General features: G+C 41.5%; 1 protein-coding gene across 1 annotated transcript in view; it reads right to left on the bottom strand.

Moving 5' to 3' along the window:
- Positions 1-15,475, bottom strand: part of prex1 (phosphatidylinositol-3,4,5-trisphosphate-dependent Rac exchange factor 1) — an 85,883-nt gene that overhangs the window by 33,283 nt on the left and 37,125 nt on the right. The window contains exons 10-15 of the mRNA XM_061075272.1: positions 12,373-12,520; positions 8,008-8,108; positions 6,254-6,357; positions 5,571-5,620; positions 2,617-2,692; positions 1,450-1,522 (exon numbers count right to left, since the gene is read on the bottom strand). Coding sequence (XP_060931255.1) covers positions 1,450-1,522; positions 2,617-2,692; positions 5,571-5,620; positions 6,254-6,357; positions 8,008-8,108; positions 12,373-12,520 — 552 coding nt within the window. The remainder of the gene's footprint in view (positions 1-1,449; positions 1,523-2,616; positions 2,693-5,570; positions 5,621-6,253; positions 6,358-8,007; positions 8,109-12,372; positions 12,521-15,475) is intronic.

The following is a 15,475-nucleotide window of genomic DNA, read 5'->3' as shown; positions in this document are numbered from 1 at the left end:
ATTTTAGATGACAACTTCTAAATTACATTTTGTCTCAGGAGTGGAAAGTATCGCCGTTTCTTGTGAAGGTGTTTCTGTACATTGAGCCGCCTGAAGGGCAAAACGCAACAGGTGTTCCCGACTGACATGTAGATGACTTATTTCAGCAGATAAGGGCGGATGAAAGACAAATTAACTGTTATGTCTGTTAGCAGTGAGGAGCCAGACAGTAAAACAGAGAAAAGAGAGAGAGAAAGACGACGAGTTAAAGAGGAACCAGGTGACAGAGCAGCAGATGTGCTGAGTAAGGACTACAGAATGTGACGTGAGGAGAGGTCAGGTGAGGTGTAAGCAGACAGGCTGCAAAGAGAAAGGTTGTGACCCTGAAGAAGGGCGGAGGACAGGGAGAGATAAAAGAGAACAGGTCATTCCTTCCAACAGATGGTAGAAGGAGGGAGGTGTGTGTGTGAGTGGCAATGAGGCAAGTGAGAAAGTGAGAAAGCCATTCTGTGACTGTGGATCGGATCTATGTGTTCGAATGAGAGTAAAGTATCTTTTCCATTGGTCCAAAAACCTTAAAACAAACAGTAACATCTGGCTTTTGTCTGCAATGGGAATGGATACACTGTCTCCAGATTTACTCAGAGAACTACGACCTTCATCTTAGATTTCAGTTGTTTTGCATCCCTATGTGCATAAGACAGCACCAATGGTACATCTCCAGTTATCCAACACTAACTACTCCTTACAACTGATTCTCACTTCACACGTAACCTTGGCCAATGAAGATGATTAATTCAATTTTAGGCCAGAACCAGTCTGGGTTCAGTCGGGGCAGTAGTGGTAAAAAAATATTTAATATAAAATCAAGTGAGTAAACCATCATAAAAAGGTGTGTAAATGATATTTTGTATTTGAAGGGTATCTAAACAGTGTTTACCCCCCACTACAGCCCGGCCACGGTTCAGTGGACTGACCCAGACGGCCGTGTAGCAAAGCCAAATAGATCTGGTTAGGGTACACTGCTAATGCTGTTTATGTTCAACACACCGGGCTCGAACTAAACCCGCTCCACTGCAACGTGGTCAGTGAGGTTACCAACTTGGCTAGACTGGATGTGCGAATTTACAATGCTCCTTTTTTAGCGTCTGACATCATAACGTAGGAGAGGCTAATGTTATTGTGGTGGAGAAAGAGTGACTGTGGGACCAGTGAAGGACAACACGCATTTCAAGGTAATGAGCAGCACAGAAAAGAGGATGAATGGGTCAAGAGGGAGAGTGAACAAATCACAGCAGGATTAATGAAATTTAAATTGTAAATAACAAAAACATCACTGCACCATGTATTTATCAAGTCCTCAAATTAAACTGAAGTAAAAACCTCTGCTGTGTGTGTGTGTGTGTGTGTGTGTGTGTGTGTGTTTATTTATCCTCCATGTATGCATGTGTGAGAGAGAATTGAACTGACCGTGGTGCATGAAGCCATTGTTGCAGAGCCCCACGCCCAGCGTCACAGCGTCCTCTCGGGTCGAGCAGTCTCCCTGGGAAACCAAATCAATGACGCACACAGTCGGTCAGTTCCGATGCCTGTTTACACCTTCTCATACTCAACAGGACACAACACAGCTGGGTCGACTTGTTTGTGTATTTGCTGGTCTGAAGATGGTGATTTGTGACGCAGCATGTGTAAAAAACATGTGTTAAAAAAAGGACATTGAGGGATGAGAAGACTGGATCAAACTGATTTGGGTAAATTATACATTCAAATAGAAGCTATTGCTTTACTGCTAGCTTTCCCTTTATTGCACCTAAAAAAGAACAATAGCACAGTGGAAAATATGCACAGTTGCAATTTCTTGAAGGAGACATATTAGGCTTTTTCTATCTTCTTTCCTATAGTGTGTAATTTTTTTGTGTATATACACATTAGCCAAATTAAAAAGCTTGCGATAAAGGGAGAGCCTCTCCCTCATAGAAAAGTATTCACGCTCCTAAAATACCTCGTCAGTTGTGCAGCCAACACTTCTGCATAATTGACAATATCCCAACATTTGCATAATGCACACCTTGCAGCTAGTCTGCCACGCCCCCTAACAAAGCCAGGTAATGTGAGAACGGACAGCTGGCCAATGACCAGACTGGCTTTATTGGGAGGGGGTCCATAAAGAGACCTAGTGTCAATTTAAAATTGGGTTACTTAAAAGTAATATGAGAATAAAATGTATAAATTCAAAAATAATCTCAAATCTGCTATAATTAAATAATTATGACTACTACTACTTATTCCTTTTGTAGGAAAATGTTCAGTTGCAGCAGTCCTCAACTGCTGCACTCAGTGAATGGTGTCAAATGTCCAGAAATGTTTTTGCAAAATAATGTGACAAACCCATTGATTGTTTCATGCATTTAACAATATTTAACAATAATTTGATAAACTCGTGATTTGCTAGTTTGGCTTGCATTGAAAGGTCGGCAAAATAGTTAGAATTGTACTACTTTAGACATAAAGCATGCAGTGAATAAGTACTGTACCATTACACTCAAGGGACACTACAAAAATACACGTAACTGTAGTGATGACACTTGTTTAGTATTCTGTGTTGTTTGGATTAAGTATAAGAGAGACAGATTTCACCTGTGAGAGAAGCCAGTCCACCAGTTTGCTCGCAGGCACCACATATTTAAAGGTTTTCAGATGGTGATCTCGGTCCCTAGAGAAGCAAAAAAGATTTCTGAGTTTTACAAAAATAAACTTTCACATAACAATACAGACGACATGAAGAAAATAACACACTTCACAGTCAGCAGTTTAAAATTAAACAATTGATCAATTAAATGTTATTTCTACAATCAATATTCACAGATAACATAGGGTTTATACGCAAGTTATAACTACAACCAGTGTTGGGGAGTAACGGAATACATGTAACGGCGTTACGTATTTAGAATACAAATTATGAGTAACTGTATTCCGTTACAGTTACAAAATAAATAGATGGTATTCAGAATACAGTTACATTGTTGAAATCAGTGGATTACATGACGGTACTTCTCGAGTTTATTCACTCTCTCGTAAATCCACCGGCGGCAAAGCCCCCAGGAAGCAGCTGGAGACCAGGGCTGCCGTAAGAGCGCCCCGGCGGCGTGAAAGAGCCTCACCGCTACCGGCTCGGGACCGTTACAGGCCCGGGACCGAGGCTCTGAGAGAGTTCCGTCGCTACCAGAAATCTACGGAGCTGCTGATCCGCAAGCTGCCCTTCCAGCGCCTGTTTATCTTTATGACTGCTTGTGTGTCTGTAGTGGATGGGCAGAGGGGGGCATTTAATAATGTGATCGGTAAAATTGGTAAAATTAAAACTCCAGGACAACAGAAGGGGAATACAAACTATGGGATGCATACTTTATCATTTATATCATATAAAATGTCATCAATATCGTTTAAAATCATTTTTCAGTGTGTTTCCTGGAGCGATACGCTCGCGTCAAGCGCAAAAAAAAAATAGACTCGACGCCGAAACGATCGCTGCACGGCGTGAGGCAGCCTTGGCGCAGGGGGGGGTTCAGCCTTCGGTGGGGCCGGCACAGAGGTGGAGTGGATGGGAGCCGTACATCCAGCTGGCCCGCCGCATCGGCGGAGAGAGAGTTTAAACTGCTGCTGCTCCACTGACTATAACAACGCCGCAATCATACACTTAAAAAATGCAATACAAACCGGAAGTATTCCAAGTATTCAGAATACGTTACTCAGATTAGTTAATGTAATGGAATACGTTACAGATTACATTTTTGGGCATGTATTCTGTATTCTGTAACGGAATACGTTTTGAAAGTATCCTTCCCAACACTGACTACAACTATGTGTGGTTCACACGCTTAAGACCCTTCACTATCTGTTACGTTGAATTTACAGATAAAACTGAAATAACAGCTAAAAGAGAACATTGTCTCGACTTAGAGTAAGAGAATAAACAACATAACATGTCATAATTCATATGTTTTTGGTACTGCACAGTTATTCTGCAGGTTTTTTTAAAATCCTGCCACAACAACATTTTACACTCTCACACAGACAATCCACGGTTGATCGGCTCGTTCAACATGCAAACAGGAAACACAACAGAGGATGTGCGGTTGCTTGTGCGACTCAGTGGGGGTATGACATCCGATAAAACTGAGCAGAATCTTCTATTTGCTTGAACGTCTCAGTATTGTGAGTAAATCATGGGCTGTATCTGGACCACCCATAATTCTAAACAGCCGCTTTTAGAACAAAATCCCCATTCACTGTCAGTCTGACAGAACAAACAATGCATTAAAATCACATGAAAAACAAACTACCTCAAAACCTCATGTATAGTCTGTATCAGTAGCAGCATCAGCTTCTCCTGAATGACATATGTGGCATTCTCAATATTGATTATATATGGTTAATATCTATTATAGCATATTATTAACTTCACAGATTTTGAAGGTTATTAGAGCGGCTGCCACTCAACAAAGTTTAGTAAAACAGAGGCACATGATTATTTATGATTCATAAAATCCAGCACATCCATCACTCACTTATTTAAGGATGCTCCTTTCAATGCTAGTTTAGTAATGAATATAAAACACCAGGGTGTGTTACATAATATCAGAATAGCAGGCAGAGGGATTGCCTTTGTATGTTAATAGGATTTGTCCCCTGACTAAAAGCTCTTTGTTTGCACCGATGGCGAACCCCGGGCACTTCAATCAGCGGGTGAGCGATGGAGGGACAGATAGAGAGGTGGAGGGGGGACAGGAAGACAGGAGGGGCTGCAGAGGACAGAGACAGTGTGTGTGTTTGAGGCAGAGTAGTACAAAGTGTGTTTCCTATGCACATCATGTGTGCAGTGAAATCACTTCATTGGACTAATTTGGTGGTTTAAAGTTAACACAAGTTTTAACAATTATTTGCTTCAGCCAAAGAGGTTCTGTTGTCATCGCAGCTGGACAGATTACCATGAAACTCGGTGGAAGGATGCTGTACTGGTGCAGCTTCATTTAATTTAAGGCGACTGTTGGACTTGGTGGAGGTATATAGTTATAATAAGTTCAATTTTATTGTTAGTTTAAAGGAACAAATAAAGAATGCTGGACAGCTTCGTTCGTAGGGGCTCCTACATTCAGGCGATGTATTTATGTTTATGAAAGCAGGAGAGGGCTAGAACAAGAAATAAAAAGTGACTGATGGGGTTTTAAAAAATATTACAGCTTTATTTGGTCTAAGTCATGTAAACATAAGGATTCATTTATGTATATCCAACAAACCCAAAACACTGTAGAGATTAAAACTCTTCATAAACCTTAAAGACAAACCTCCAATCATAAAAACTCGTCGTATTCTAGCTGAACTGAATCTCGAACACATCGACCCGAAGCCGCTCGAACACAGCACGGTGTCCAAGTTGGAGGGGAAAGAGGTTTGATTGGTTTGTCATCCTTGGCAGCACTACTGTTTGTTCAGTCATTACAGAAAAGGTGAAGTGAACCCTTCATGAATATGCATCATTGCACCTGGATCGTAGGGACATTAGCATATCGGGAGGGAGGAGGGCAGGTACTTACTTGATGACAGACGTGTGGAGGCTGTGAAGGCGGCAGTACAGCCTGACGCCCTAAAACCAGAGGGAAAGAAGTGAGCCGCTGAGTCAGAGAACATACACGCCTTAAGTAAACAAGTACAAGCATGGCCCCAGGACAAGAGATTTCATTTCTTGAAACGGGAACTGAGAACAGATGCAAGCCGACGCAACCGACTTATATTTATTAGTAACCTTTGTGCCATTTGTTGGAATTAAGTTTTTGATTAAATTTTCTTTGAGGATGGATTTAGCTCCTCCAGGGATTGTATTTGAATATGTGCATAAACCGTCAAATGATTTGCATAAATTATTAGAGAGCACTCACTGAGGTGTATGCTTATGTGGACTTACAATAAAAATGTACATGATGAACAAATGCATAAAGTAGGAAAACGTGCCAATGTGTTTTTTAATATCCATTGAAAATATGCACTGTCAGCACTGTTGTGTTGGTAAAGTCATAACTATCATCAAGTCTTTAGGTACAAATCTTGGAATATAACTCACACCTCAATACGTGACAAAAATGTGACATTTTCAACCCAGCATTTGTTTTATCTATATTATTTAATAATTTATATTATTATAATATTTTTCCTTACTTCCTTGTTTATTTTCTACACATCATTTCCAACACCATATCCAGGAGAGCAGAACTACAGTTACCTTCGACATGATGTCCTCCATCTCACTGCGCGCCTTGTAGGTGCCGTCGTCGTAGCGGAAGCGGTACAACACCTGCTCGTTCTTGAACTGGTGCTTGTCCGACACTGAAATTTCACCAGAGAGAGAAAGTGTCACCTCCAAAATATTTAGGGCATTAAGGGTTAATAATCCAAAAAGTGTGACTACAGAGTATCTCAGAAATGTCCAATCGCTCATTTCTCTTTTTTTTTCTCTACATATTTCCTAAGAGATCACACACGCACATTCCACTGAAATTACTCAATATTAATTTTAGTCAGAGTTGAATCATACTTGTACTCAGTCAAATACATTTCGGGAGTGTAAAAGGGAGTGTCAGCTTAAGGTGTTTCATTTATTGAGGGTATTGGGGTAAGTGGCAACACTGCACATGTTATTGATGTTTGTGTTGGGCAGGCCATGAAATTCAAATATGTAACACAGCAGATAACTGCCAATCCTCATAATAAAAATCTCCAAACCAGCATTAATAAACCAAGAAACAACCACAACAGGTTCCGTACTCATAATCAATCCAGCATTGGTTATGAGTACGTAAATGGAAAAGGACCATCACACACACAAACACGCACACTGAGTGAAATCTGCCAAACGGAGGCAGTTTGGTTCCACCACAACAAGTTGGCATGGGCTCAAACAAGTCAGTGTTTTTCTCAGTCTAGACTTAAAAAAAAAAACTTGCAAAAACCAAAAGAACGCACCACGAAATCCGCCGCTGTAAATCGTCAAACGTGGAATTTGAAGTAGACGAGAACGATGGATGAAATTACGGGAGACATCAAAACTGCAAACATTCAAGTATGGACTGGTTTGTTTACAGGCTCAAACATGCAGAGCTATTTGAACAAAGTTTGCATTTTGTACGATCAAATGCACGTGGTTGACTGTCTATCCTTGTCTCTTAACAAAACTTCAGCACAACTCAGTAGTGGTCGCCTGACAGATTCAATTCCTCACTCTGTCACATAACTGCTCTGTCTCTGACATTTTCTTTTTTCAGTGACTAAGTGGTGATGCTTCCTGTACACCTTGCCTGCAGGGCACGAGCCTCTCCAGTCTTCACACAAAGTCTCACTTTTATCCAACAGAGCCGTGCATGTCATCACTGAATCTCTCTGTGGCTGCAGGCTCCTGTGAGCGAGGATTTCGGGGGATTTTCCACAGGTACTAAGGAATATGAACGTTGGAGCTCAGCAAGGGGGAGCAGTGGGTATAAATGCTTACAGTGGTTTTACACTGATATGTACAAGAGGCCCCTTCAGTAAGACTCTGGACAAGTGTATACATGTATTATTTATAGCTGTTTGTGTTTGCGTGTGCGTCTCATTTCTCAATGTACTGTATAATTTAGGTTAGCGGGACAGTGACTGTCACACTCAAGATAAAATCAGGATCAATAATTAATAACAGACTGCATCTTTGCTTCGACCCTAATACGTGAGGTCAAACAGGAAGTGAGGGACGCATTCATACGAACATGAATGAGTGAGTCAAATAATTATGGAAGAATGTGAACCCGCGAGCAGGAGAGAACAAGCAAGGATGATGTGCCAAAACAAAGTTCGATCATAATAAAACCATGACAGGCGGAAATATAAAGAGAATAAAATATGAGGAAGTCACAAAAGAATAGAGGATGACAGAGGTTTTATGAAAGACTAAGAGAAATACAGAGTATACGAAGGGGAGAGAGAGGTAGAGTCGTTTGGTCTCACCATGGTGGATGATACCATTTTCCAGCAAAGCTTGTCCCAGGTTGACCCCTTCGTCAGGTTTGCTGATCTCTCCGCTCTCTATCAGCCATGACACAAACTCACTGAGGGCAGAAGACAAAGAAGCACATGATGAGGCGTGGTTTCTTAATGTGATCATCTGTTTACTGTTTACATTTTTTAATTGCCTAAATCTTTGACGTGGGGCTCCTCGATGTGCAATCATTGCAAGGAATTGACCTGCAGACAATTCAGTGTGGGTGACACCAAGTCACTATGTTTATTATCTTGAATTCCAGTTTATGAAGTTTGCATCATAAAAAGCTGTTTTTGTTCATAATCATCAATCAAGGCGCACTTCCACAAAACCTAGGACAATCAAATAATTTGTATTGTAAATATAGTCAGTGAAAACAATGCACAAAGGATTCATATATATATATACTATAATTAGGACACCACCTAAGGTTTGGGAACCACTCGACTAAATCCCAATAAAGAATGAGCTGACAACCACAGCACAATACATGACTGCCTGGGGCTATCTTTATTTGGTTTAGTTTAGTTGAGTTTAACTTCTACAGCATTAATACAAATCAAGTGAAAGTAAAATGGTAAAAAAAATCTGTGTAGGGCGTGACACAAACCAGTAACGGCTTTTATGAAACCAAACCAAAGAATACACCAAAAAAAAAAACTAAAAAGAATACAACTCGTTAATTAGGGTTATATATTAGTTTTAAAGAAAAGAGAAAACATATATAAGTAAAACTGACAAAATACAGAGCAGGAAGAAAAAATAAGTCATTTTGATTAAAAATCAAATGTTTTAACAGCAGAACACTGCTTAAGTCTCTCATCACTGAATTTATTTTTACAATATGAATATGAAGTTTAATTTGCTCACTTTTGTATTTCTCCTTTCCTGTAAATAAGATGAATTTAGACTTGTTGATATTTAAGAAAGGCGTATTTGTTTGAAACCACATAGAAAGATTGAGAAGATCATGATTTATTACTTTGATAAGCCTTGTCAGATCTCTAAAAACATAAAGCACAGATATAATGGGAATGCTATTCCCAACAGAAGCAAGTATTGCTTGCACTGGATTTCTATGACACATGCAGAAAGTATTTACATTACACGTTAAAATAGAGACTGCTGGTTTCAGTAGGCTCGTGTGACAGAACCAGGGTCGTCATTCTGAAGCTGAGCTGACCTTTATGTATATATATGTATTTAATTAACTACCTGGACCACAGTGAAATACACACACACACGCGCACACACACGCGCACACACACACACACACACACACACACACACACACACACACACACACACACACACACACACACACACACACACACACACACACACACACACACACACACACACACACACACACACACACACACACACACACACACACACACACACACAGAATATTCTGTGTATATCCTTTTATCTGTAGCTACAAATACGCCTCACACAGACTTTGATTCATGGATCAACCGTCCAAATCCAAGCGCTGCGACTGTCTTTTCACAGTCGGTATGCACTGAACAAATGTTTGAAGGAGAAAATGACATTTTCCCCTTCTCCGTCTTTTATGCTGCAGAGCAAAATAACTTTCCCGGATAATAATGCAGTGAACTGGAGAGCTGGTGTGTGTGTGTGTGTGTGTGTGTGTGTGTGTGTGTGTGTGTGTGTGTGTGTGTGTGTGTGTGTGTGTGTGTGTGTGTGTGTGTGTGTGTGTGTGTGTGTGTGTGTGTGTGTGTGTGTTTGTGTGTGTGTGTGTGTGTGTGTGTGTGTGTGTGTGTGTGTGTGTGTGTGTGTGTGTGTGTGTGTGTGTGTGTGTCACTGCCTTTATGTGTGGATATGTCATAAAGTGGAAGCATGAACGCATGTCTCTGAATGCTTAGTGTTCATAAATGTCAGGCATGCAAGGTGCACAGACCTGTATGACACACATTCGCCCCTGCTTTGTTTTTTATGCTGCAGAGCGAAATGAGTTCCCCGAATAATGATGAGCAGTGTGTGTGTGTGTGTGTGTGTGTGTGTGTGTGTGTGTGTGTACAAGATAGAGAGGAAAAGACAACTTGACAAACACATCCTTAGCTGTAGAAGACAGAGCTAATGGATTGGTGGGGATATCAGCTTTTTGATCAGATTTCTGTTGCTGAATAATTGTTCGTTAAACTGGCACCCTGTTACAGTGATCATAAACAGTATGAAGTACTACTATAATAATGTAGTAATCTCCATAATGCACTGTTTGAAGACAAAAATCAACAACTTTACTGCATCTACTAACAGACAATTACACAATATGTGCGCCATTCTACATCAAACTGCAACTTTAAAGGGCCACTGGAGAATAAACTTTACCCAGACAACACAAAATGTTCTTTTCCAAACTCTTAATCTTGTGTTTTCAGAGATCGCTATTTATCTGAATTTGCTCCATTTCCTCTGTGTGTTGCATCGTGGGACGATGGTGAGCATCAACGGCACACAGCGAAACTCAGAGGCTGCTTTGAAATATCACGTAGTATGGCATTGAGACAGAGCTAATGCATATTCCCAGAGAGGGCAAGTAAATATTTTTACAATGAAAAAAGCTATTGGAGCAGAAGCTAATGCTGCAATTGTGTCAGTCAACAGCTGAACCCAAAATCTCTCCTCAGCACAAAAAGGTGAGGACAAAGCAATGCAAGGAAATTGCTTGATCAATCATCACTCAAAATAGTGCTATTGATGATAGACGTGCACTCGCATGACAAAAAAGGAGCAATTATCCAATAAGAAAATGTAAAGTGTGTTAACACAGACCATTTTTCCATGTAGATGGAAGACAAATGATGGAATTATACTATCAAGGCGATGGGGTGCTGTGAAATTGGCAGGCGGTATCTCTGCTTAATGCAACGTGCACTCAAACTGGGCCTGACACTAATTTCATCAGCAAGACAAATGCAGAGCTAATGCGGGTTGCACTCATCGGCAGGAAATGGCTGAGTGATAAAGTGAGAAAAATGGGAGATAGTAGGAAGCGAAAGTGGAGTGAGTGAAAGAGGCCGACAAACTAGACTGAGAGCACATGAATGAGGCAAAGAAAGGAGTCAGTGACATGTTGGCAAACACGGGAGTCGGAACCATCTGCTGCTGCCATGGCACCGACTCTGAACTTTGACCTACAAGTGAATGATGGGAGAAGAAACACTATATCTCTTTAAGGACAGTAATAATGAACTGTTCTTAAAACAGTGTGCGTGTCTTCTGACAGGGAAGACGAAGACAAGGACACACACGTACGCAGAATGTAATTCGATCTAATCAATTTAATTAATTGGACAGAGAGAACACCACATAGACAAGGATGGTTCTCTCTCCCCATTCGATTTTTGAGGAACTAATTAAAATCACTTCTTGTTGGTTTGGTTGATGTGACACTAGTCAACGTATCATTATTACCTTCGCCAAGAGGGTTATGTTTGTCTTTTGGTCGGTTGATTTGTTTGTTTGTCAGCAGGATTACACAAGCACAACTGAACAGATTTCCATGACACTCTGTGAAAGGATGGGACAGGGGCCAAGACAGATCCCTTTTAAATTTGGCACAGATCAGGACAGAGTGGTTCCAAGAATTTTTCTATCACTTTATTTAACAAAGTGAGACATTTTGAGTAATTTCCCAGTTAATACATAAATATTATAGGGATATCATATTTATGGGACTGATGTTCATTCTAGTAGTAAATTACCTGTTGGAAAAAGCTATCTAATATGAAAGATGTATTTAATAAATTTAAATATACATAGAGGTCCTGTAAGCAGAGTTAAACATGATCACTTTTTACAGGACCAGTCAGCAGTCCCCATTACATTCCAGTTAATTTTTTGTTACCCCGAGGTGGTGCCAGACAGATTTAATTTAATTGATCTCACAAATGCTGTTGAGTATGTAGAGATACTGAGGGAAACATAAGCAGGTCTCTCATTGAATATTCACTGCACAGAAACATCAGGGGGACAGAGAGACAAACAGCCTGTTGCTGAGCTTTAGTTAAAGGTCCTCTGGTAATGAGAGTATGGATGGCAGTGTGTATGTGTGGAGAAGATTGGCTCATACTATAACTCATGAGGCCAGACTATGTGGGGACTCATTACAGGCAAGAGGATGCAGGGATAAAACAGTTTAGGCATTTTGCCAGAACTCAGGGAAGCTGGATACCAGCTCCTTTGAAATCCCGCTGATCTTATGTAACAACAGTTTGTAAAGAACCCCTTGTGAACAGCGTAGCATTGCAGTCACATTCATGGAACCTGGGGAAACCAGACACTGCGGCGGCAAAGAAACTCACTTCCCCATGAAGCACTTGGGCACAATGCTGAGCTTCCTGCGTCGATCCTTTATCAGGTGCCTGCTCTTGCTCATCATCATGTGGTAGAGCTTCTCCCCCTTCTCTGCAATCATCACGTAGGCATCCCGCTCCATGCCCAGTTTGAGACCTACAGATAACAGAGACAGAAAAATCAGATTCAAGAGGATTTGTCATTTTTTATGCACTTAACCCTCAACAGTGTAAGCATGTTTTGGGTTCGAGAGACAAAAGACAAGGGGAGGGAAACAAAGGAGTAAACAAAATCTCAGTCCATTGAAGTGGCTGTATCACAATGCCAAGAAAGATTGAGCTCACCCATAAAAGAACACTTATTTCAACTTCCTTTCTGTTGCTATCTACACATCTTAAACCCAAAAGCCAAAGGCTGTCATGGTGCTGTTAGAAGAGACAAACAGGCCTTTGCTTGGACGGCCTGGTTGTGTTCTGGTATTCTGCATATGGAATGAAGCCAGGATCAGAGCATGGCTGCTAGGGTCTCCCACAATCCTCTGATACAATCCCAGATGTTAATCTCCTCTAGACAAGTTGTCTTTAGAGTGAGTAAAGTTCAGGAGGGTAGAGTTATCTTGATCTTGTTCCTGTGCTGTTTTGGTGAACTGTTATTCCTCTGTGGAACATGTGAGGGCCTATTGTAAGGTCCTGCTGCCCAATAAAACCTCTCCAGTGAGCACACTGTTTGAGCTGCTTAACCTCGTTGCCCAGATTGATGAACTTCTGAATTGCACCATGACACTTTCTGAATCGGGCAACTCAACTCTGCTGCACTGTGACTCCCAAAGCTGCTTAACTGGGCACATTAAGCTGCTACAATTGACTGTAAACTGTTCTCATTTACGAGCTATAGCGTGTTTAAAAAAGTACATCTCATATATCTGCAGCATCTGGGAACAATTAATTTATCGTTACATAGAAGGTAAAAAGGTTGAGTGGCAAATGTTGGTCTGGGTGTCTGACCGACTGAGAGGGAGCAGGGTGGGACAAACAATGTGAGAAAAGTTAAATGGCCAACGCTGGAATCTAATTTTCCCATTGAGACGTTGGCGTTCCGCGCTGGCAGTCTGTGATGGAGGTGGGGTTATATTGCATTTGACAGCAGCTGGAGTACACTTAAACAATGAGTGTCATTGAACAACAGACCGGGCCTGTCAGGCTCCGAGGCCCCACAGCTTCTGCTCCAGCTGTCAGAGTTTGTCTTGAGCTGCTCCTTGTCTTCCTGCCCGCGCTCGCTCACTGGCCTAATGCATTATCTGACCCACCCACGCATTTTCCCTGCACTTCCGTGAAAACAATGATCAGACGGAACACCTCCAGCTGGCAGATGTTGAACAATCAAAGCCTGTTGAGGCGAGACGCATGTATGAGACAGGGCAGAACAACAGCATTACATAGAAAAGGTCAAAGCAATAATTCAAGAAGGTAAAAAAAAAAAAAAAATGTTGCCATGATTTATTGCATTCAAACATCATAATGTAGCTGTCTAGACTGGAGTAGAGAGGCTGAGAGAGAAGGCAGCACAGAGCAAACTGGTGAGCGAGTAATAGAAAGTGAGAGTGTGGGGAAATTGGGCACTGTGACTGATCTGGCATCTGTTAGCCTCAGGTCGATTTCCGCCAGGTTGAAACTTAACACCGCAAGCTGAAGCGCACTCCTTCATACTTACTTGTTCTCTGAAACCCTTTCATCGATGGATCTGATGCCGGTGGCCTGGCAGTCTGCTGTCCAATACTTACTTAAACAAGATCCAAATCAGTGAGGCTAATTTACAACAGTACAACATCTTCTACTTGATGGTGGTAAACCGCAAAAAGTGATAAGCTAAACCAATTAGCACACGGGAATAATCCGCCCAAATCATTTTCAATAGAGTTTTGATCTGAAGCCATCAAAGCTATCAGGTGACCTGTTGTGCACCGCCACCAAATCTGGTTAAAGCCTCTCATACCATTTAATGCACAGGACGCAACAAAGACAGATGGCCGGTGCTGAACAGGTGGGGACAGATTTGAGGGCAAAAGAGGTCCCACGATGCCGGGAAAACAATTTTGGGAGCAACAAGAATATCCATTTGCACTACTAATCTTACACTAGTGGTCTAATCTCTTAGTGGACTTCGAAACTAAAGACGTTCCACATTCTTCAAAACACACTGGAATGGATCCAGCTTTGTTTAATGTCGATGACAGCAACTCTTGTTAGAGTAAAAATAGATGCAGATTAATTAAAGGTGTCTTATGTAACTGCACTTCACTTGCTCTGATATTTCTATTCTAGGCGTGAGAGCAATATGCTGTTTTTAGCGCATCAGCTGTTTGTGAATGAGACATTTGATTTACTTGCCACCCAGAGCTTAAATCAAAATACCTCCACTGCACTGATTCCTTGAAAGTGAGGAGCAGATAGCAGCCTCTGCTCGGTGCACGGGTCATCCAGGCCAACTGTGAACGTCGTGTCACCTAAGCCTCTATTTACAAAACACAAGCAGGCAGCTCGTTCAAGGTGGGACGTAACTGTAGGGAACAAACACTGTGTCCAGGTCAGGAGCACATCCACGGTCATTACAGTGTGCCGGCTGAGGGAGAGCTGATGGTTTGTGAATCTAAGGTGGCACCAACATGAAAGGCAACATACAACGCGTTCAAGAGAAGGAAACACAGCACATCAGCATGACTGCAAGGATTGAAAAGACCAAAACTGGCCAAATAGGGAAGGATGGAAGGAGAAGAAGACAAAATAAAATATGAAGATCTTGGAGTCAGCAGGAGGAGAAGAAGGGAGGCTCCTCTATATTTCACATGACTACAATCTGCATCCTTCATCTGTTGTGAAGTACATGCGTAGTGTAAAGGGCCTGAAAAAATGCAGTGCTGAATTTAGTGAGATTTGGACATGAGATACATTCAATATTGATAAAGTTTTAATAAACTGGCAACTGTTGCTCTGTAGCAGCGGCGACTTGTCAACGTATGGACGCTGTCAATCCGGACAACGGGGGCGTTCAAGACAACAGCAAGGACAAATGATTCTCTTTAATTGTTGCGGGTCAATAAGGTCACTTCTGCTG

The sequence above is a fragment of the Limanda limanda genome, chromosome 7 (assembly GCF_963576545.1).
Source record: "Limanda limanda chromosome 7, fLimLim1.1, whole genome shotgun sequence".
Taxonomy (NCBI): domain Eukaryota; kingdom Metazoa; phylum Chordata; class Actinopteri; order Pleuronectiformes; family Pleuronectidae; genus Limanda; species Limanda limanda.
This window is presented reverse-complemented; position numbering and strand designations above follow the sequence as displayed.